This window comes from Eleutherodactylus coqui, chromosome 12 (genome assembly GCF_035609145.1).
Source record: "Eleutherodactylus coqui strain aEleCoq1 chromosome 12, aEleCoq1.hap1, whole genome shotgun sequence".
Taxonomy (NCBI): Eukaryota; Metazoa; Chordata; class Amphibia; order Anura; family Eleutherodactylidae; genus Eleutherodactylus; species Eleutherodactylus coqui.
Window position 1 is genome coordinate 48107647 of NC_089848.1, and position 24194 is coordinate 48131840.

General features: G+C 43.5%; 1 protein-coding gene across 2 annotated transcripts in view; it reads right to left on the reverse strand.

Moving 5' to 3' along the window:
- Nucleotides 1–24194, reverse strand: part of RBMS3 (RNA binding motif single stranded interacting protein 3) — a 630590-nt gene that overhangs the window by 316773 nt on the left and 289623 nt on the right. For both annotated transcript variants that reach the window (XM_066584834.1, XM_066584833.1), the window contains exon 4: nt 5154–5245. In XM_066584834.1, the coding sequence (XP_066440931.1) occupies nt 5154–5245 (92 nt within the window). The remainder of the gene's footprint in view (nt 1–5153; nt 5246–24194) is intronic.

The window sequence follows — 24194 nt, forward strand, 5'->3', positions numbered from 1 at the left end:
GCCAGCCCCAAAATTTGCCATTGACGTGTGCACTGCGTCGCGGCGGGGAGGGGCCAAAACAGGCACATCACAGCGGGGAGTAGCCAAAAACTGGGGTGGGGTCGAACCCAAAGTGATGCTCATTCGAGTAACGAGCACCATCGATTACGCTAATACTCAAACGAGCATCAAGCTCGACAGAGTACGTTGGCTCAACTCTATCTGCCTGTATAAACACGCTTCCCGAGTGAACGAGCGAACTCTGAAATTGTTCGCTCACTTGAACGATATAATGTTTGATGTAAATTGACCATTAGATTGCACATAAAAAACTTAAGATGTGTCCTAGCTCACAATTTCTGACGGTCTATTATAAAAAAAATCCTCAATGGTTAACTACTAGGGAGTGAGTTGACCATATACTATTTTACACATTGATGATCGATAGATGCTAAATACTCAGTAACAACTGCATATTAACATTTTATTCCACATATCCAAGTAATAGTAGTTCAATTTTGAAAGACTTTGAAAAACTTTCCACCCTACCTGTTTCCTATCTAATTCTCTTATGCTAAAGGGTAGAGATGAGCGAGCACCCAAATGCTTGAGTCCGCGTTATTCGAGTCGAGCTTTTCGTAAAATTCGAGAGCTCTACTTGAGTAATGAACCTCATTGACTACAATGAGAGACTCGAGCATTTTTGTATGTGGGACGCAGGGTGCTGAGCTTTTTTTTTTCCCCTAGGTTTCTCTCTCTCTCTCCTGCCAGACAAAAAATTTGCCAATGACGCGCGCTGCATAGAGGCGGGGAGGAGCCAAAACAGGCACGTCACAGCGGGGAGCAGCCAAAAACTAAGATAATGAATTTCATAGTTCACAATTACAGGTGGATTGTTATAAAGAGTGATGCATAACCATGAACTACTGAAGGAGCGGTCCTTATATTGTTTTTGCACATTGAAGGTTAGATAGACAGACAGACAGATAGCTAAGATTAGATTTCTTGGCCAATGTACTACACATAAGTTCTGCCTATGGTATATTATTTCTCCCTCTTATGGCGCCTACCCACTTGCGTTGCCGATTTTTGCTCGTGAAAAACGCGGAGTTTTCGCAAGTTTTTTTGCGCATTTTTCGTGTGTTTTTCGCTGCGTTTTTTGTGCGTTTTTCGCTGCGTTTTTTGCAGCCCTCCATTGACAATCATGGGTGCATTAAGAGAAAAATAAGGAGACATATGCAACTGACAGTTCCTATGTGAAAAAACCCCACGAAATGGAAAAAAAAACCCCAGATGGACAAGAACACATTCTATACTAATTGCTCTTGAGAAAAAACGCAAAACATCACAGGAAAAAAAATCGCAAGTGGGTAGGCACCCTTATAGTGTTACAAAATGTAGGTGTCAGTAAGGGCAAATAGAAAATAACTAAAAATTGATACAGAACAGACCTCTGTGAATCAAAGCTAATATCTTTTTCATAACAGCCTCACTTGTTGGACAACATCTGAGACTGAGATTCAGATCATGAAAACTTTCATCTCCGGAAATAATCACTGTTTGAAGCAGATTCCCTTTAACGTACTATTTGACATTACATTTACATTGTTTGATATCACTAGGTTCTGCATGTCTTCCTCTTATTCAGTTCATCTATGATGTGGCATATGTAATTAGCACATCTTCATGATGATCTGCCGCTAACAGTACTATTCCACTCGATGCATGAATAATTAATGGATGCCATTATTAAAAGATTACTTGGTTTGCTTCCATTTCCATTTTCAAATATGTATTTTGGCTTCTTCAGTCACAGAAATATTAAATAGTCCCTAATATCTATGTATTAACAATGCTTTCCCCATATGCAAGCAATACTAGTCCTATTTTGCAATAATTTGAGAAACTTTCCAATTTACTTATCTCCAAATTTTCCTACATATGTATAATCTTTGTCCAATGCAATTAGAATTCTAAAAAAAATGAAGCAAAATTCTATTAAAGTTGCAAAACAACCATGCTAAATATTTTACTCATGTATCATTTAACATTTAGAAGGCATATTAATCTAAAGCCCAGAAAAAAAAGTCTTATTAACCCTTTGCAATCCAATTTTGGATTCAGGGTTTCCTAGGGGGCTTTCACTTTCTGCCATTATACAATGGCACCATCTGCTGGCTAGAGCCAGTACTGCAGTATGGGACATGCTGGAGAGGCCCCCCGACAACAGAGCGGCCAGTAATATACAGTAAGAATACCCTGCCGGACGTCTTTCAACATCGGAGCTGTGAAGCCTTCAATCGGAATGTCTTTAGATGTCAGACAGTTGATTGGAAAGGGTTAAAATATGAGGTACTTTTTAATATGCCTTACCATTATAATTAATAGCCTATCAAATTTTATCTAAATTCCTTACTTATTATTGTCACAACGTGTCGTCGTCATTGATCACCTGCTTCCAACTGTCACATGCAGAACACCACTCCTCTGCCATTGCTTGTCCCCAGGCCTCTGCCCGTAGGGCTTGAATGTGCCTATTAACCCCATCTCCCACAAAAACCAGCCATCTCCTGCTATACCAGGCATCCTCCCCTCATGAAAGAACACAGAGTCATATGACAAAACCAATTAATGATGCCAATGCTTATTTAAAGGGCATTTATACAAACTGATGCAGACTGTATGGGGTAGCAAACAAGGATAAAAATTATCATTCGTCCCCCCATACACTTTTCATCATTGTCAGAGGCACATCCCTTGTTACACGTGAAGATGTTCTCGCCTCAATGATAAATTTTAGCGCCACATAAAAGATGCATTTGCTCATTTGTCGGCTGATCACTGGCACCTTCACATGGGGCTACAATAGGGCGAATTTTGGGATGAACATCTGTTCCTGATCAACGGCTTTTGTAAAAGGACTTTAAGCCTAATGAATTCTATAATAAGAAGTTGAAACAAAAGCTGAGCGACTTCAAGTGCCTAATAAGTGACTGTAAACTATTTCCTTAAAAGATGTGAAGGAAGAATAAAAAAAAAGTATATAAAGTATAAAATAACAACAATGACCACTAAAATTCCGCCTTAAGTTAAATTATTTCTGCACAATATATGTTATATCAAATAAGTGATACTTTACATGTACTATTCTGCTATAATATATCTAAAAACATGCATTTGTTTTGTATGTACATATTAACCCTTTCCAATTCAAATTGTATCCTCATTTGTCTAGGGGGGCTTATTCTTTTTCTGCTGTTATACAACAGCGCTATATGCTGGCTAAAGCCAGTACTGCATGAGGTGACACGTTGGATAGGCTCCAACAGCAGAGAGGCTGGCAATATACAGTAAGAGAACCCCGACGGATGTCTTCCAACATCAGAGCTGTACAGCCTTAAATCATAATGTCTCCAGACGTCAGACAGTGGATTGGAAAGGGTTAATTGTTTCTAGACTTTACTATATCAAATCTAGGTACAATGAGTTGTGTTTTAGTAAAGTAAGAACAAAGTAAGACATAAACTATACAGTTTTATATAGTATTATAACAATATGGTAGTTTTCGTCATTTTTAAAAATTGATTTCAATTGCACAAAAATAAGTATAAACACAGGGGTCAATGGTGTGCAAGATGGTTCTTAGGACCCCAAAATAGAAAGTCCGCTTAACCGAAAGTCTAAATTAAAGTCTAGCTTATAGAAAAGAGGTTCTCAGAACTGCACAGTAGTGACCGTGAGAACATTTTCCTAGACTTCCCGTCATCATTAAGTGATCCTACCGACAGCCTCTCCCCAACTCGAAAGATACAGTTGAAGACATTGAAGTACCAGCTAATGGAAATAACCCAGACTTACTCCTAAATTTTCTTTTGTCCTATACTTTGTAATTTTATGATAAAAACATAATAAGACGCATGAGAATTTAATAACGTGGTGAAAAGCTGTTATTGAAAACAAGGCATATGCTAACAATTATCCTTGTCAAATGAACTACGCTGAACACAATAGAAACATCATAAAACAGTAAATACAAACTCAAGAGCATTCATGCTGAGATAAGATGGTATTAATGTTTTATCAATATTAGTGATTAGCCAATCTTTAAAAATCACTTCTCGAAATTACAAATCACTATAATTCTCTACAAGTCCAATTCCTGGAGAATAAATTGTACTATTTCTACTTCCAACTTAGGCCTCATGTCCAAGGGCGGATTTGATTTGCGGAATCTGCACGAATCACCTGCGCGGAAGATCCACAATTTAAAGTGCCCATATGGAAGCATTGGCATCCGCAACTGAATTTAGGCATGCAGATTTGATTTGCGGACTGTTTGGTGTGGAAAACAAATTGTATCACGCTCCATTTGAGGGCTGATTCCATGGGGACGGCTCAATAGCAGTCAATGGGTGCAGACGATCCTCAGTGCATCCGCAAATACTATTGCAGATGCACTATGGATTTGAAGGTTAAAATCAATTAGGGAGGTGGGAAAAAGGCTGGGAGATGGGGTTGCGGATTTCTTTCCATGTAGATGATCCACAGAGCATCCGCGTATATCCATACAGAAAAACCATTACATCCGCAATCTCCCGCTGGAAATCCGCATGTGGAATCTGATCTGCCCGTGGACATGAAGCCTTACTGTCGCCATGTTTCTCACTGACCGTGTTTGGAATGCACAAACAAACCCACAGACATTATATAGCACGTCATATTGGCATCGCTTGTATCCTTTTTGGAAATTCTACTATAATAGTGACCGGCACAAGACCTCATAGCATAAGTGAGGTAGGAGGACCCCAGTAACAATGACAGGAAGAGGAACCTCAATTGATAGAGAACAGTGTCACAGGACCAACACTATATTGACAGCCCAGGACCTCCACTTACAACCACATGACCACCATAAAGAGGTTGAAGGGTGCTGTCCTCTGTTCGATGACTGTGGTGACACAAGAAGCAATCACGGCAGTTGTCTGCTGGACATCACACAGTAGCAACACAACCTTTCCTTCTTCCTGTCCTCCTGAAATACTGACGAGCTGACAGTGTGGTTCATACCAAGAAAATTTCCTGTTGACCACATCCAGCATGCATTTCACAGGTCCACTGCCAACCTTCCATTGTCCTCATGTGGCAATATAGCATATTGTGCAATAAGTCCTTACCTTTGCCATCTGGGCTTGCACACCAGTAGCTTTCAGTGATGCAACGGCTTTCTGTGCTGCAGCAGGACTGTCAAAATCTACAAATCCATAACCTGCAAAATTTTAAAAAAAAAGCAAATTATCAAAAAAAGGAAGATATCAGTGACAATATGCCATATGGATCATAATGTTTCCTGACTATGAAAGGAATTCTACAATATCCTGGTGAGTGTAAACCACTTGAGCCCCATTCTGGTCTGTTCAAGTGCTATTTCATATATATAACACACATGAGTCTTATATCTTTGTAGGAATTTAATCGGGTACAGTACTAGGGGGAGATTACAGAGTGAAAATAGTTATAAGCCACCAGCAATATGCAGTAAAAAATGTAAAAAAAAATAATATTCTACTAATAATTATACACAGATGTGCAATGTGACACAGATGCTGTATATCGATATACATCTGGGAACATCGCAGAAATAACACTGAAAGCATGAAAATGTTTTTTGTTCTTTTTTTCATTTAAATTATGTGATATTGCAAACCATTAAGTATAGACAGTTTTAAGATTAAACATTGGAGACCATGACTAGCAACATTTTTTTACGTCTTTTACTTCGGGCCTCTCTCCAATGGCCGTAAATTGCTGCACGCTGCACATACCTTTCTCATATGAGCATGCATGAATACTTGCTGCATGCCAACAATCCCCATACACTATCTTGGCATGTATGCGCACATAATATGTTTCAAGATGCATTATGTGATTTATTTTGCACATGTACTTCTCCTGCTGTGTGTGAGCGGTACACTTAAAGCCTGTGGGAGATTGGTATTGCATATTATACACTCAAAAACTGCACACGTAATACCCAATGACCATGTGTTCATGTGAGTGAGGCCCTATAATTTTTAAAAAGGTCTTGAAAAAAATCGCTTGGCTTCTAAAAATCATAAAATCAAAATTATTAAAGACATTCAGAGTTTGCTGGTGCAATACTATTGGATGAAGTTGCAGAAAGTTGTATAATGTGTCTGGGAAGCCAGGCGAATTGCGACAAGAATAAAATGTAATATCTGTCTCAAAGGCAGATGACTTTCTAAGCCTTATGATTAGAGATGAGCGAGCGCTCAAATGATCGCGTCCGTGTTATTCGAGTCGAGCTTTTCGTAAAATTTTAGAGCTCTACTCGAGTAACGCCGGGTGCCGAGCTTTTTTTAAATTTGTTTTCTAGGTCTCTCTCTCCTGACAAAAAATGTGCCAATGACAAGCGCTTCGTCATGGCAGGGAGGGGCCAAAACAGGCACGTCACAGCAGGGAGGAGCCAAAAACTGGGGCAGGGTCGAACACGGCTTGATGCTCATTCGAGTAAGGAGCACCATCGAGTATGCTAATACTCCAACGAGCAACAAGCTCAGCAGAGTATGCTCGCTCAACTCTACTTATTAACCTTAATCTTGTCATTGCATTGTACCAATAAGGTCTAAAAAGTCTAACTTTCCACAGACCAAAGCATCAAGAACAAAATAAGCATTTGTATATTATGGACCTATAAGCATGATATGGTGCCTCTATAGGATGACTTCCAATGGAACATGGCATCTACAACTAAAGTAAGTAATTTATCACCTCCCCATATTACATGGCAAGTCACGGCTTTCCAATCATTTTTGGATATCTACCAAATACCAGGACTGAAACCCATCAGTGTAACATATCGCCTTGGCTGATATCTTGACAAATGCTTCACATTCATTATGTTCCATGGGAAGGAATTTCTTCAATTATTTTGAAATGTTAAGACTTGTTGGTCCCAGTTTGTACTTTCATTCCTTTCTCACTATTGTGTTAATATGCAATTAAGATATACATTGTACATAACAAGATCTTACTGCAAGAAATGTGATATACGTGAGTTCACAATTATAGAGTATTTGGTTAAGGGCTTTCCAACTCCCCATTATATCTAATACAGTCATCACTGAACCATTGAGTTTTGTAATGCATTGTAAAATAGAAGAGTTTTATAATTACATGAAGACATAAAGATCTTTCGTACAATCTGTAGAACTCAGAGTTCTATAAACATAAGTACAGTCTAATTAATAACTATCAATTTTCAGTTGGAGGGTTGTCATTATAGTTAATTCTAGCTAAAATGTATGTAAAATACTAATTGCTGTACAGTAATTGGACTAAAGAGGTAAGTTCTCATTACGTTTATGATCTTTCATAATGAGAGAATTCTATCCCACACTGTCGCTCTATGTGATACTAACCTAAGACTCTATCCAGACAAGCATCATGGATTCTATTTATAAGATAGCCACGGCAGCTTTGCTGGATGCATTCTTGAACAAATCCCGATAAATCCTAATGTATCCCATTGACTTACAATCTGCTCTTTTAGGTTGCCATGAGTGCTGTTTAATTTATGCAAGCAAGAATAATGCTGCAGACTGATCTGTTCTTGCCATAACAACTTCTGACTAAGGCTATAATGCAAGTTTTATAGAGCAATGTTAAACTTGCTAAAAATATTACCCAAAAGTTTAATCATTACATTTTTTTACCATTTTTTTTCTGTAGAATCTGTGAAATTCCTGCACATAGTTGGCTGTGCTGCTGCTTCTGGTATAGAATATAGATCTAACATCACAATTCTCCTATCTTCTGTCAGCTCAAGACTGACATTATTTGCCACCTTTGCTCTTCCCATCCTTCCTTTCAATGTTAGGTTGGCTTTACATGTGAGCACTCAAATGAGCGTTTTTCAGTGATAGTTGCTCCTTCTAAACATGGGACGCAGAAATTGCTCAGTAGTTGCTTCATTTAAGATCACTAAGATGATGCAACTAGTGATAGAATTCTTGCTTAGTGTAAACAGGCAGTTGTTCACCTTTGAATGACTGCTTGTTCACAGTGAATGGAGGGAGATATCCCGAAGAAATCTCCAGCGCACTCTGCCTCAATTTACTGAATGAATATTGCTCCTATGTAAAAGCAGAGGAGTGATAAGTCTTGGAACATCTGCTGGGCGCTTATCTCATGTAAAGGCACCCTTAGAGACAACAGTAGGGAGGGAGAAGATGCTGTGCACTGTTTTTCTGTTTCACATGTATGCTGGGAGAAGTCCCTAATGTATGCATTAAACAGAGGCTGTGACAAATGTTTCAGTGATATCCATCAGAAATAGGCTATTATGGCATTTGTATAACATATATACGTCATGTCAAATCAAGCATAGGTGGCGAGAATATACAGCAGAGCTGTATGCAGGCAATCAAACAGACAACCCATTGGATCATGTACATCAAGTAGAACAAGCACCGGGCAATCTGGAGGAAGAAGTCACATGAGCCCTGAAAAACGACCAAGCAGGAAAGCTCCGAGCGTCGAACACATACCAGCCGAACTGCTCAAACCAGTGTCAGTCAAGATCCTAACTAACCTATGTCAAAAGGTCTGGAGCTCTAAGTTGTGGCCCAAAGACTGGACAAGAACTGTCTTCATCACACTTCCAAAAAGAGATAAATCCAAAAGAAAAAAAGAAAAAATTCTCCGTGCTCGGTAGATCAGGAAAAAAGAGGGTCTGTAGTAGCTATTACATATTACACTGTGCTGAAACGCGTTGCATATTCCATTTATTTGTTAATAATAAAATATGTAATAGCTACTACAGGCTCTTTTTTTTCCAGATCCACCGAGCACGGAAATTGTTTTCTTTTTTCCTTTTGGATTTATCTACCCTCATGCCCCCTAGAGAATAGGGGACATATCCTCCTGGATGTCTCTCTGGAATACCTGGATTGGGACAGGATTTAAGTGCGGCTAATTGTTTACATGGCTGACCAGGACAAAAGGGGCCAGCGAGTTGTACTCTCACTGGGCACCAGGTGAGTCCATTCCTGTATATTTATACATAGATAAAATCAGATGGTACCAAATTACTAGGCGCTGTTCACTTGTCTTTTTACTTCCATCACACCATCGCCCTCATACCTCACGCAAGAAAAATTCTTTTAAAGATCATACAAAAATGCATTGCGACAATTGTTGAATGGAAACAGACAGAAGTTCAAGCTGGCTTCCACAAAGCATATGGCACAAGAGACCAAACCTGCGCTGGATCATGGAGAAGACCCGAGAGTATCAAAAGGATGTGTACATGTGTTTTTCATTGACTACAGCAAGGCATTTGATTGTGTCAAACATGACTAGCTTTGGAAGTGTCTGAAGCAAATGGGCGTCCCAGAACATATTGAACAGCTTATAAGGTCGCTTTATAACAACCAAGAAGCAACAGTCAGGACAGCCTATGGAAACACAGATTGAGAAAGGCATATGGCGAGGCTGCATTCTATCACCAGACCTTTTCCATCTGTACGCAGAAACGATTATGAGGCGATGCAATTTGGACGAATTAGAAATCGGAGTCAAAATTGGTGGCAGAAATGTTAGCAACCTCTGATGTGCAGATGACACCATCCTGCTTGAGGAAAGAGAAAGGGACCTGGAATACCTTAGCCAACAAGTGTAAAAGGAAAGCGAACGCATGAGACTGTACCTCTACAGCAAGAAAATGAAAGTCATGACCATGGTAGGCAACTGGTACAGAGAACATAAAAATTAACAACGAAGAAGTCGAGTCGGTCCAAGATTTCATCTTCCTTGGATCCAAAATCGATTGTAATGGGCAATCTGGACCTGAGATCAGGAGACGGATTACACTTGGTAGGATTGCAATGCAATGAATGGAAAAGATCTGGAAAAGCAAGGACATTAGCATTGCAACAAAAACCACACAGGTGAATGCAATCGTCTTTCCCATAATGACATATAGTTGCGAAAGTTGGACGCTCAGGAAAACCGACAGAAGGAAAATTGATGCGTTTGAACTCTGGTGCTGGAGGAGAATGCCACGGATACCTTGGACTGCCATGACATCGAACAAGGTAGTGTTAGATTGCTTCAAACCAAAAATATCACTAGAGGGCAAAATCATCAAACAGCGGCTCTCTTTTTTTGGACACGTGATGCGCGCTAACTCATTAGAAACAGTATTGATGCTTGGAAAAGTAAGTGGAAAGAGAAGATCAGGATGACAAAGAACAAGATGGCTAGATACAATCAAGGCCACCACCAACATGTCAGTCGTGGAACTGAAAGAAGCCGTGAGAGACAGGAATGCGTAGAGAACATTGATCCGTAAAGTGACCGAAGGTCAAATGCGACTGAACAGAAAATCATCATATACGTCATGAGGTTTTTATGACTCATACAGATGTAGCATCGCCTACTTGTAGGTAGGCATGCTACATCTGCAGCACAGGCCGCCAGGCACCCACAAGCCATGCTACACTAATTATGTAGTGTGGTTGTTGCCATTCACTTTGAACGACTACCATGCTATGCAAATAGCGTAGCCGAGTCGTGCTGAGCCTTCACTCACTTAAGCAGTAACCCGCTAATATGGGATGGCGGTCTTAATTAGTTTCCTCCATTATATTTAATTCACTTAAAAGAACACTAATGATGGAAAATACCCCAAAATAATATTGATATCCTTATTTCCTGTTATGCTATTTTGTTTCACACTGCAATTGCCATTTCCGCCTCCTGCGTACAATCCAGTAACTGACTATAAGAAAACTGGCTGCAGCAGGAGTCTCCCCCTACTATTTTGTCTGTAATATAATGGTAAGTCCCACTTTACCATTTCACACCTAGAAAGGGAAAAGATCACGAAGGAATGAACACCTGTACCCTATGAACGATTTGTACAAAAATATTACAGGAATTGCAGAAAGCCCTGCAGATTCATAAATGGTTTGGGCAAGTCCTTTCGTCTATTTACTTTTAGAATTTATTTCCAGGGTTAGTGAACCTTTAATAATTGCTAAATTTATTTCCTAATTAGAACATATACATTATTTGGAGAACCAAGATATGATTTTAGCATAGATCGCACTTAGTCAGCAGTAACGCTTAACCGCTTTCTGTGTGCAAAACATGTTCTGCGTCCATGGGCGCATGAAAAAGGACATGTATTAATTAAGACAAGAGGCTCCATCTGCATTCTGCTTTGCTGCTTCTTTTGAACTTAACATGAAGCAGCAAGAATTTACGGAAAGCACTATAAATTCTCAAATTTGTAGAGTCAGCTATGGTCATCAAGCAAGCTAAGCAGGTCAAAGCTTAAGAACTTCCCTATGCATGGCTGAGAGTCCTGCTTTCACAGAACATGGTGAAGGAACTTGAAGATCAGCATTAAAAACAAGGTATACAGCATGCTGATAGTTTCTACGTGAAATGAGACAAAGATGTAGATGAAGATTAATAAATGAAATTATTCCAAATCTTAACTGGCAGCCTATTTATTTCAGTATCTGTGAGCAAACAATGTAGAAAACATGGTGTTGAATCATTTGATATCACATGAACCACTTACTGTGAAGACATGCGGGATAATAACAAACTTCCAGATCACTAGGGTAACATTGACACCCTACATAGCAGTTTCTATGGACAAAACAACTGGTCAACTGAAAATCTATAAATGTTACCTTTACTTAATATAACTGTGTAATCATGGCATGATTGGCCATTTAATGAATAATAATTCATTGGGTAGTGAATGTGACAGCAAATTATGACCTTTAACCCTTTCCAATCCACTGTCTGACGTCTGAAGACATTCTGATTGAAGGCTGTACAGCTCTGATGTCGGAAGATGTCCGGCAGGGTATTCTTACTGTATATTATTGGCCATTCTGTCGTTGGAGGCCTCTCCAGCTTGTCCCATACCACAGTACTGGCTCTAGCCAGAAGTTGGCGCCATTGTATAAGGGCAGAAAGAAAAAACCCCTAGAAAACCCTGAATCCAAAATTTGATTGCAAAGGGTTAAAGGTCACATGAAGAATTCTGTTTCTCTATTTGGCTTTATGAAAGTCATAGGGGGGGCTTACCTACTCAAGATTCCCCTTTAGTAGGTGGTAGGAGAGCCATTAATGTTATTGTGTTACACAGTTACCACTCACATGAATGGCCATCAGCATGGCTGAAACGTTCACTGCCAAAAAAAAATGCAATGCAACAGGGGTTGTATAAGCCAAAACCAACAGTGATGGCTGATTGGCGGCTTGGTATAACCCTTTCCCCTATATATATATTTTGGTCCTTAAACTCACACAGATGTATATTTACGGACCTGTTTCAAGTGTTTGACCAGCCAAATGTCAGATGCCTGGCAGACAGACAACTTCTGGGGACCCTAGAGAGAATGTAGAAATGGTTTCCCACCAATCTCTGTTGGACTTCTAGCCAAGACCCATTTACCCTCAATTGGACACATAAAACATCAAAATTTCTGATAAGAAATAGCAAACACCAATTAAAAGTCTTTTTAGGGTAACATTATATTATTACTAGAAAATATAATAAAACATAGAAAGAAAATGTAAACTTTTTTTTCAAACTAAAACCTGGAAAATTCAAAATAGCAAAAATGATGTGTATAGATATTGTAAAAAAAAAACCAGTCATTAAAAAACACAGCAAAAGTCAATGGAAAAAGTTATAGCCATAAAACTAACATACTCAATATGGATTAACAGTGTCTGATGCTGAAGGCTCAAAATTCTCTGGACCTGAAAAGGTTAGTCTTATGTACAGCCTTGTACAGAAATACTTGTTATTCATGATATTGGGACACTTGATTAATGGAACACTATTGTGTGTAGTAAAAAAATAATGAATATTTTATAATATTAAAGAAAAATTGAAGCAGCTCTGGTTGGTTTAACATAAAAAGTCATATTAATAGAAGCATAAAAATGGCAGCTATAGAACGATGTAGTCTTGTATATTTTATATATGTATGAGTGTATACATCCTACTTCTACTTTGAAACACCTCTAAATATACAGCATGTATAATAGAGGAGATAAAATGTTATAAAATTATAGAAATCATCATGAATATTCTTGACTTTCTACATTTATTACCTTTTTATCCCTATTTTGGTATCCTAGCCATCCTATTCAGGCAGACCTTTTTTTTCTACATATCTTCATTACAGCAAAGATAATTAGAAGGAAGTGTTTTTGTAAAGGCAAAATATAATAACCTGTGAAAAAAGTTAACTGCTGCATCAGAACAAAAAAATCACAACCCGAGAGATCATTAGAAAAGCTGAGCTCTTCCCTTCTGTGTTGCTTCATCTTTTTATTCATGCAGAAGAGGCATTGCACACTAAAATGTATTAATTAATATATAATATCAGGTTAATTGGTGCAATTAAAATGTCTGGTGGTGCAAATAATTACCAAACACAGAATGAGGATTTACGCTAGTATTTATCAACTATTGATTGCCAACTTTAATTGGCAGCAGTCCATTGGCATCCAAGCAACATACTTTGGAGCTGAGCAATGTATTTAGTCCAGGCAAAGTATTGTTAATATGTTCTTTATAGAACTGCCAGACTCAACAGCAAACAATTCAATGTCATGTGCACACAGAAAGGCTTTTGTGAGATTTCAGCAAGTGAAGATGTTATATAGTGATTGATGGCTACAGCCCATTAATTTACTGTGTACAAACAATGTGTATTTAAGTGTGTGTTGGCTTTACAGCATGTACTGTATATAACATGATTCATAACCAAAGTAAAGCTGCTTTCACGTCTGCGCTGGAATCTCCGGACATCTTCATCCGTTAAAATGCTGTTCAGCTGAACTGAAACTGAAGGACCCCATTATAGTCAATGGGTTCATTCAATACTATTTACTTCCGTCATAAAGCTAGTTTCGCTCAAACTTTTTTTTGTAGCAATGTTGCCATGATAAAATGCCGGCCAAAAATCGCACCATCTGAAGCATTGGATGGCAATGCATTTGTTCAGATGGGCGATTTTCCAGTGAGTTAAATCGGCCGGCCAGAAAAGATAATGAAAATGGTGCGCATTCCAGCCAGCTGCTTTTATACCGGAGGGAAAAGATAGGTCTTGTCCTATCTTTTGCCTGAATACACCCGCCGTTCCCATAGGAGACTAGGAGTGCAATCAGGAAAGGGAAGGGGGGGGGGGGAGTTAAGCAGCGGCTTGCGTTGCTCTCTCCCTTTGCCAACAGCTCCTGTAGGCTGGGGAGGGAGTTTAGCACAACTAGCTAAGTTAAGCTCCCACCCTGTTCCACCACATTCCCTTGCCGGCAGCCCGAAAGAGGTGAGGAGGGAGAGGGAAGGAGTAGAAAGGGGGAGAGAAGGGGGAGGGAGTTTAGCAGAGTATATACACAACACCTGGCCATCTGATTTTCAGCCGTGATTCGGACGGCCGAAAATTGCATCGCCTGAGTGAAAGAGCCGTAAGACTGATCTGTTCAGTCAGGGGATTCCTTTTTCCTTCTTCCATGAGGGAGCAGGAAAACAGAACTCTGAACAGATATATAAAAGCAGACTAGTACTGTGGTAGTATTATTATTGTTACATAGAGGGCTTTACAGCTTTATGTTAATATAGCTTATTTTATTCCAAAAAGTTCTAGAACTTTCAAAGTATTATACTTTGAATATAGAATATTCAAAGTATAATACTTTGAATATTCTATATTACCTCATTTAGAATATCTATGCTCTCTGCCTCTAAATGGAACCATTCTTATTTTTAACCCATTTACGACCAGCCACTGTATATATACGGCGGCTGGTCCTGGGCTTAGAGGACCACCGATCGTAAAAATACGGCAGTGCTCTAAGTCTCCTGCCTCTGCAACGGGTTATCAGCTGTTAGTGACAGCTGATAACCCGGAGGAGAAGGCAGGAGGGGTTTTTAACCCTTCCTGCCTTCTGCTTCCCCAATATACAGTGCTCAATGAGCACTGTCTGGGCAAAGTGAAAGTAAGAAGTACTTTCACTACGGGAGCCTCGGGGGTCATGTGACCTCCTGGGATTCCCTGCTATGCAGAGCTGGAGGGTCAGACTTAGACCCTGGCAGTTCTGCAGGTGACTAATGTCACCACAGGGGTTGCTTTCCCCTATAATTAGGGCTCCTATGGACGCCCCAGCTACAGTGGGAAAATGTCAAATAAAGTAAAAAAAAAAAAAAAAAGTGAGTGTCCCCCAGAGGTCTTATATGATGTCATGGGGGACACAGATAGTAAAAAACACAATTACATAAATAAGTAAAACAAAACAACAGAATAAAACAACAATACATACATAAGAAAGAGAATAACGCAAAGCAGACGCCAACAAAAACCGTCACCGTATGCGCCCTGTGAACCAAAACCATACATACTATATATCAAAACGTCCGAAATAAATAGAGGAACCCATATCCATACTTTATTTTAGTGTAAATATAAAAATAATTTAAAAAAAAACTATAAAAAAATCATTTTTTTTAGCATTTTACCCCCAATAAAACTAAAACCCGGAAAAAAAGTCAGTGAAAAAGATATTAAAAAAATAGTCCTATATGTCACAGAAAAAAAAAACGCAGCGAAAATAATTTTGGTAGCTAAAGGAAAAAAAATAGAGCAGTAAAACCGCCACATGGGTAAAATCCCTAAAAAGTGTCTGGTCCTTAAGGTACAAAACAACCTGGTCCTTAAGGGGTTAAACTGAAAACTGAAGCTATACATACTATAGAGGCAGACCATGCAACTGCAGTGGGGCTTGAAAGTTTGTGAACCCTTTAGAATGTTCCATAATTCTCCATATACTTGAACTAACAGTACATCAGATTTTCACACAAGTCCTAAAAGTAGATGAAAAATAGAAAAAGCGAGCACCCACAAATAGTAATCCAAAAAATTAGCAGTCTCTATAACATTGTGCTACCTTATTCTTCTGCTAAAAGTAGCTGAAGAGATCCAAATCAAACAAATGACTCAAAAATATTAGATTTGGTAATTTATTTATTGAGGAAAATAATCCAATACAATATGTCTATGGCTTCATTTACATAAGCGTATATCGGCCTGGTTTCGCCGCCGGACGATATATGCTACCCATCTGATGCATTGGTTTCCAAGGCATCAGTTCAGATGGGTGTTTTTCTGCTGCATAAAAATGGCTGACCAGCAAAGATAGCGCCTACAGTGTACATTCCAGCTGTTTTTACTCCAGCCGGGAAAAATAGGTACTTGGACCTGTCTTTTCCATCCGGAATACAGCCATTCCCATAGACTCCTATAGGAGCCTGTGGGAGCTGCTGGAAAAAGGAGGTGGGAGGGAGTTTAGCAGCATCTCTGCTAAATTCCCCCCCCCCTCCAACCTTCGACAGTTGTCAGCAATGGGAGGGGGCGGGATGGGACAGGAGACTAACACACTAGCTCCTGCCCCGTTCCGCCTCCACCCCTTGCAGCCAGCCAGCAAGGGATGGAGAACTAAATTCTCTCCCTCCACCCGACGGTATTTCAGGTGCAGCGTATACTCACCGCACTCGGCCGTCTGAACGGGCGCATGAACGGGAGATTCAGTCATGACTTGGTCATGGCTGCTTCTTGTTCATCTGATTTTCAGTCGCACTGTGGCTTGGACATGGCTGGCTGAAAATCGCAGCACCTGTGTGAAAGAACCCTATGAGTGGAAAAAGTATGAAGGCCTTTAAGATTAGAAGATAATTCAAGTCAGGTGATGACAATCAGGTGTGAGTGAGCCATCTGCATTATTTAAAAAAACAGGCATCTATCAAGGTTTGATCCTCACAATAGGTTTGTAGGAGTGTATCTTGGCACAAACAGATGAGATTGCTAAGGACCATCAGAAAAGCTGTTGATGCTTATCAGGCTAGAAAAGTTTGTAAAACCATATACAAAGAGTTTGCACTTCACCAATCCACAGTCCGACAGGTTGTTTACAACTGAAAGAAATTCTAGATGATAATTACTAGAGATGAGCGAACACCAAAATGTTCGGGTGTTCGTTATTCGGAACGAACTTCCCGCGATGCTCGAGGGTTCGTTTCGAACAACGAACCCCATTGAAGTCAATGGGCGACCAGAGCATTTTTGTATTTCGCCGATGCTCGCTAAGGTTTTCATGTGTGAAAATCTGGGCAATTCAAGAAAGTGATGGGAATGACACAGAAACGGATAGGGCAGGCGAGGGGCTACATGTTGGGCTGCATCTCAAGTTCACAGGTCCCACTATTAAGCCACAATACCGGCAAGAGTGGGCCCCCATCCCCCTCCCAACAACTTTTACTTCTGAAAAGCCCTCATTAGCATGGCATACCTTTGCTAAGCACCACACTAGCTACAACAAAGCACAATCACTGCCTGGATGACACTCCGCTGCCACTTCTCCTGGGTTACATGCTGCCCAACCGCCCCCCCCCTCCCCCCCACAGCGCACACCAAAGTGTCCCTGCGCAGCCTTCAGCTGCCCTCATGCCACGCCACACTCATGTCTATTTAGAAGTGCGTCTGCCATGAGGAGGAACCGCAGGCACACACTGCAGAGGGTTGGCATGGCTAGGCAGCGGCCCTCTTTAAAAGGGGCGGGGCGATAGCCCACAATGCTGTACAGAAGCAATGAGAAATAGAATCCTGTGCCACCGCCATCAGGAGCTGCACACGTGGGCATAGCAATGGGGAACCTATGTGCCACACACTATTCATTCTGTCAAGGTGTCTGCATGCCCCAGTCAGACTGGTAATATGTACCTTAACAGTAACCGCGTTGGTGGTAATGTGGTGGTGACTGAGGACCTAGTAGCACGGTTGTATTTTGTTGGTTTTCGGAATGCGGCCAGGATTAAGTGGGCCGTGGCGGGGGGATGGTGTGGGGGCTCTCGTTGTGTCGGTAAAGGTGAAATTCTTGGACTGCCACCAGACGAACCAATGCAAAGACATTTGCCAAGAATGTTTTCCCTGTTGGAGGAGGAGGGGGATGTTTTTGAGGCACTACGTGTCCTCTCCACGTGTCCATGGTTATATGCACCTTTACAGTAACCGCGTTGGTGGGAAATGGCCTCGCCGCCATCATGTCTTTGGGAAGCCTCTGTTTCCACACCCCAGAGACATACCATTAGCAGCGGTATAGGCAGAGGCCAGAATTCGTAACATTTCAGCCGTAGCATTAGGACAGGCCCCACTAACATATCACTAGCAGCAGTATAGCGGGAGCACAGTCTTCGTTCCATGTCAGCAATAGTAGCACTCAAGACAGGCCCCAGTAACAATTCCGAAGCAGCAGTATAGCGGGAGCGCAGTCTTCGTTCCATGTCAGCAATAGTAGCACTCAAGACAGGCCCCAGTAACAATTCCGAAGCAGCAGTATAGCGGGAGCGCAGTCTTCGTTCCATGTCAGCAATAGTAGCACTCAAGACAGGCCCCAGTAACAATTCCGAAGCAGCAGTATAGCGGGAGCGCAGTCTTCGTTCCATGTCAGCAGTAGTAGCACTCAAGACAGGCCCCAGTAACAATTCCGAAGCAGCAGTATAGCGGGAGCGCAGTCTTAGTTCCATTTCAGTAGCCTTAGTATAGCCAAGGCCCAAGTTACATTTATGTAGCTAAAGTGTAGGCCAACCCCACACACCTTTCTGTACCATGAGTGCAGGCGAAGAACATACAAATTGCTATGATTACACTGTAGGTGAGGGCCCCAAAAATTTGGTGTACCAACAGTACTAATGTACCTCAGTAAAAATTGGCCATGCCCAACCAAGATGGCAGGTGAATCGCTTTGGTTAATGTGGCTTAAGTGGTAACTAGGCCTGGAGGCAGCCCAGTGTAACGAAAAATTGGTTCAAGTTAAAGTTCCAACGCTTTTAAGCGCATTGAAACTTATAAAAATTGTTCAGAAAAATTATTTGAGTGAGCCTTGTGGCCCTAAGAAAAATTGCCCGTTCAGCGTGATTACGTGAGGTTTCAGGAGGAGGAGCAGGAGGAGGAGGAGGAATATTAGACACAGATTGATGAAGCAGAAATGTCCCCGTTTTGGATGGTGAGAGAGAACGTAGCTTCCATCCGCGGGTGCAGCCTACGTATTGCTTACGTATTGCTGCTGTCCGCTGGTGGAGAACAGAAGTCTGGGGAAATCCAGCCTTTGTTCATCTTGATGAGTGTTAGCCTGTCGGCACTGTCGGTTGACAAGCGGCTACGCTTATCTGTGATGATTCCCCCAGCCGCACTAAACACCCTCTCCGACAAGAAGCTAGCCGAAGGACAAGCAAGCACCTCCAGGGCATACAGCGCTAGTTCAGGCCACGTGTCCAGCTTCGACACCCAGTAGTTGTAGGGGGCAGAGGCGTCACCAAGGATGGTCGTGCGATCCGCTACATACTCCCTCACCATCCTTTTACAGTGCTCCCGCCGACTCAGCCGTGACTGGGGAGCGGTGACACAGTCTTGGTGGGGAGCCATAAAGCTGGCCAGGCCCTTAAAGACTGTTGCACTGCCTGGGATGTACATGCTGTTCGATCTACGCACATCCCCTGCTACCTTGCCCTCGGTACTGCGCCTTCTGCCACTAGCGCTGTCGGCTGGGAATTTTACCATCAGCTTGTCCGCAAGGGTCCTGTGGTATAGCAACACTCTCGAACCCCTTTCCTCTTCGGGAATCAGAGTGGGCAGGTTCTCCTTATACCGTGGATCGAGCAGTGTGTACACCCAGTAATCCGTCGTGGCCAGAATGCGTGCAACGCGAGGGTCACGAGAAAGGCATCCTAACATGAAGTCAGCCATGTGTGCCAGGGTACCTGTACGCAACACATGGCTGTCTTCACTAGGAAGATCACTTTCAGGATCCTCCTCCTCCTCAGGCCATACACGCTGAAAGGATGACAGGCAATCAGCCGATGTACCGTCAGCAGCGGCCCAAGCTGTCTCTTCCCCCTCCTCCTCATCCTCCTCATGCTCCTCCTCCTCCTCCTGTACGCGCTGAGAAATAGACAGGAGGGTGCCCTGACTATCCAGCGGCATACTGTCTTCCCCCGCCCCCGTTTCCGAGCGCAAAGCAGCTGCCTTTATGGTTTGCAGGGAATTTCTCAAGATGCATAGCAGAGGAATGGTGACGCTAATGATTGTAGCATCGCCGCTCACCACCTGGGTAGACTCCTCAAAATTACCAAGGACATGGCAGATGTCTGCCAACCAGGCCCACTCTTCTGAAAGGAATTGAGGAGGCTGACTCCCACTGCGCCGCCCATGTTGGAGTTGGTATTCGACTATAGCTCTCCGTTGTTCATAGAGCCTGGCCAACATGTGGAGCGTAGAGTTCCACCGTGTGGGCACGTCGCACAGCAGTCGGTGCACTGGCAGCTTAAAGTGATGTTGCAGGGTGCGCAGGGTGGCAGCGTCCGTGTGGGACTTGCGGAAATGTGCGCAGAGCCGGCGCGCCTTTACGAGCAGGTCTGACAAGCGTGGGTAGCTTTTCAGAAAGCGCTGAACCACCAAATTAAAGACGTGGGCCAGGCATGGCACGTGCGTGAGGCTGCCGAGCTGCAGAGCCGCCACCAGGTTACGGCCGTTGTCACACACGACCATGCCCGGTTGGAGGCTCAGCGGCGCAAGCCAGCGGTCGGTCTGCTGTGTCAGACCCTGCAGCAGTTCGTGGGCCGTGTGCCTCTTATCGCCTAAGCTGAGTAGTTTCAGCACGGCCTGCTGACGCTTGCCCACCGCTGTGCTGCCACACCGCGCGACACCGACTGCTGGCGACATGCTGCTGCTAACACATCTTGATTGCGAGACAGAGGAGGAGGAGGAGGAGGAGGGTGCTTTAGTGGAGGAAGCATACACCTCCGCAGATACCACCACAGAGCTGGGGCCCGCAATTCTGGGGGTGGGTAGGACGTGAGCGGTCCCGGGCTCTGACTCTGTCCCAGCCTCCACTAAATTCACCCAATGTGCCGTCAGGGAGATGTAGTGGCCCTGCCCGCCTGTGCTTGTCCACGTGTCCGTAGTTAAGTGGACCGTGGCAGTAACCGCATTGGTGAGGGCGCGTACAATGTTGCGGGAGACGTGGTCGTGCAGGGCTGGGACGGCACATCGGGAAAAGTAGTGGCGACTGGGAACTGAGTAGCGCGGGGCCGCCGCCTCCATGATACTTTTGAAGGACTCCGTTTCCACAACCCTATACGGCAGCATCTCAAGGCTGATGAATTTTGCTATGCGGACGGTTAACGTTTGAGCGTGCGGGTGCGTGGCGGTGTACTTGCGCTTGCGCTCCAACAGTTGCGCAAGCGACGGCTGGACGGTGCGCTGAGCTATACTGCTGGATGGGGCCGAAGAAAGCGGAGGTGAGGGTGTGGGTGCAGGCCACGAGACGGTAGTGCCTGTGTCCTGAGAGGGGGGTTGCATCTCAGTGGCAGGTTGGGGCACAGGGGGAGAGGCAGGGGTGCAAACCGGAGGCGCTGAACGGCCTTCGTCCCACCTTGCGGGGTGCTTGGCCATCATATGTCTGCGCATGGTGGTGGTGGTGAGGCTGTTGGTGTTGGCTCCCCGGCTGAGCTTTGCGCGACAAAGGTTGCACACCACTGTTCGTCGGTCGTCAGGCGTCTCTGTGAAAAACTGCCAGACCTTAGAGCACCTCGGCCTCTGCAGGGTGGCATGGCGCGAGGGGGCCCTTTGGGAAACAGTTGGTGGATTATTCGGTCTGGCCCTGCCTCTACCCCTGGCCACCGCACTGCCTCTTGCAACCTGCCCTGCTGATGCCCTTGACTCCCCCTCTGAAGACCTGTCCTCCTGAGTAAGCGTTGCACACCAGGTGGGGTCAGTCACCTCATCGTCCTGCTGCTCTTCCTCCGAATCCTCTGTGCGCTGCTCCCTCGGACTTACTGCCCTTACTACTACCTCACTGCAAGACAACTGTGTCTGATCGTCATCGTCCTCCTCACCCACAGAAAGTTGTTGAGACAGTTGGCGGAAGTCCCCAGCCTCTTCCCCCGGACCCCGGGAACTTTCGAATGGTTGGGCATCAGTGACGATAAACTCCTCTGGTGGGAGAGGAACCGCTGCTGCCCAATCTAAGCAGGGGCCCGAGAACAGTTCCTGGGAGTGTTCCCGCTCCTGAGCAGGTGTTATTGTAGTGGAGTGAGGAGGCTGGGAGGAAGGAGGAGCAGCAGACAGAGGATTCGGATTGGCAGCAGTGGACGGCGCAGAACTGCGGGTAGACGATAGGTTGCTCGAAGCACTTTCTGCCATCCAGGACAGGACCTGCTCACACTGCTCATTTTCTAATAACCGTCTCCCGCGTGGACCCATTAATTGGGCGATGAATGTGGGGACGCCAGAAACGTGCCTCTCTCCTAATCGCGCAGCAGTCGGCTGCGACACACCTGGATCAGGAGCTTGGCCTGTGCCCACACCCTGACTTGGCCCTCCGCGTCCTCGGCCGCGTCCACGTCCTCTAGGCCTACCCCTACCCCTCAGCATGCTGTATTACCAGTGATTTGATTTCACAGGCAGGAAATAAATTGGCGCACGACTGCAGGCCAAATATAATTTTTTCCCTTTTTTGAAAACGAAAGGCCCCACTGCCTCTAGTGAATGAATAATCTAAGTTTAATAACTGTGCTGTGTCCCTGCTAATGTGTCACAGAACGTGAGGGTAGCAGAGTTATTAACTGTGGCAGAGCAGGTATTTTTTTTCCCAATTAAGGAAAGCAAATGGCGAAGCCAGGAGTAAAACGTAGCTGGGTGCGTATGATTTTTAAAGGTGTCACACGCAGCCGACACGTGTCCACCGCCCTTAGGACGGACAGAGGCCGGACAAATAGAATTATTTTCCGTTTTTTGGCACCAAAAGGCAGCACTGCGTATATTCTATGAACATGAGAAGTTTAATAACTGTGCTGTGTCCCTGCTAATGTGTCACAGAACGTGAGGGTAGCAGAGTTATTAACTGTGGCAGAGCAGGTATTTTTTTTCCCAATTAAGGAAAGCAAATGGCGAAGCCAGGAGTAAAACGTAGCTGGGTGCGTATGATTTTTAAAGGTGTCACACGCAGCCGACACATGTCCACCGCCCTTAGGACGGACAGAGGCCGGACAAATAGAATTATTTTCCGTTTTTTGGCACCAAAAGGCAGCACTGCGTATATTCTATGAACATGAGAAGTTTAATAACTGTGCTGTGTCCCTGCTAATGTGTCACAGAACGTGAGGGTAGCAGAGTTATTAACTGTGGCAGAGCAGGTATTTTTTTTCCCAATTAAGGAAAGCAAATGGCGAAGCCAGGAGTAAAACGTAGCTGGGTGCGTATGATTTTTAAAGGTGTCACACGCAGCCGACACGTGTCCACCGCCCTTAGGACGGACAGAGGCCGGACAAATAGAATTATTTTCACTTGTTTTACAAGCAAAAGGCAGCACTGCGTATATTCTATGAATAATAACTGTGTTGTGGCCCTGCCTATACAATTCTTTCCCTGCAGTATCAATGGAGGGGTGCAATGCTCTGCAGAAGCGATTTTGAGAAGCAAAAAAAAATGCAGCACAGCTAACAGCAGCCTGGACAGTACTGCACACGGATAAATATGGCCCTAGAAAGGACCGTTGAGGTTCTTGAAGGCTACACTCACTCCTAACACTCTCCCTGCCTATGCAGCACTTCTGTCCCTAATGCCAGGTGCAACGGTCTGCAGAGGCGATTTTGAGAAAAAAAAAATTGCCACTGCTAACAGCAGCCAACACACAGCTATCAGTGGCCCTAATAAGGACCTTTGGGGGGTCTTGAAGCCTACACTAACTACCAATTCTTTCCCTACAGCAGCTCCGGTACAAACAGCACTGTCCCTCATCTAACTCACACGGCATCTGAGGCGAACCGCGGGAGGGGCCGACTTTTATGTTCGGGTGACACCTGATCTTCCCAGCCACTCACAGCAGGGGGGTGGTATAGGGCTTGAACATCACAGGGGGAAGTTGTAATGCCTTCCCTGTCTTTCAATTGGCCAGAAAAGCGCGCTAACGTCTCAGGGAAGGAAGTGAAAATAACCAGAACACCGCATGGTGTTCGTTACGAATAACGAACATCCCGAACACCCTAATATTCGCACGAATATCAAGCTCGGAAGAACACGTTCGCTCATCTCTAATAATTACCATTCCCA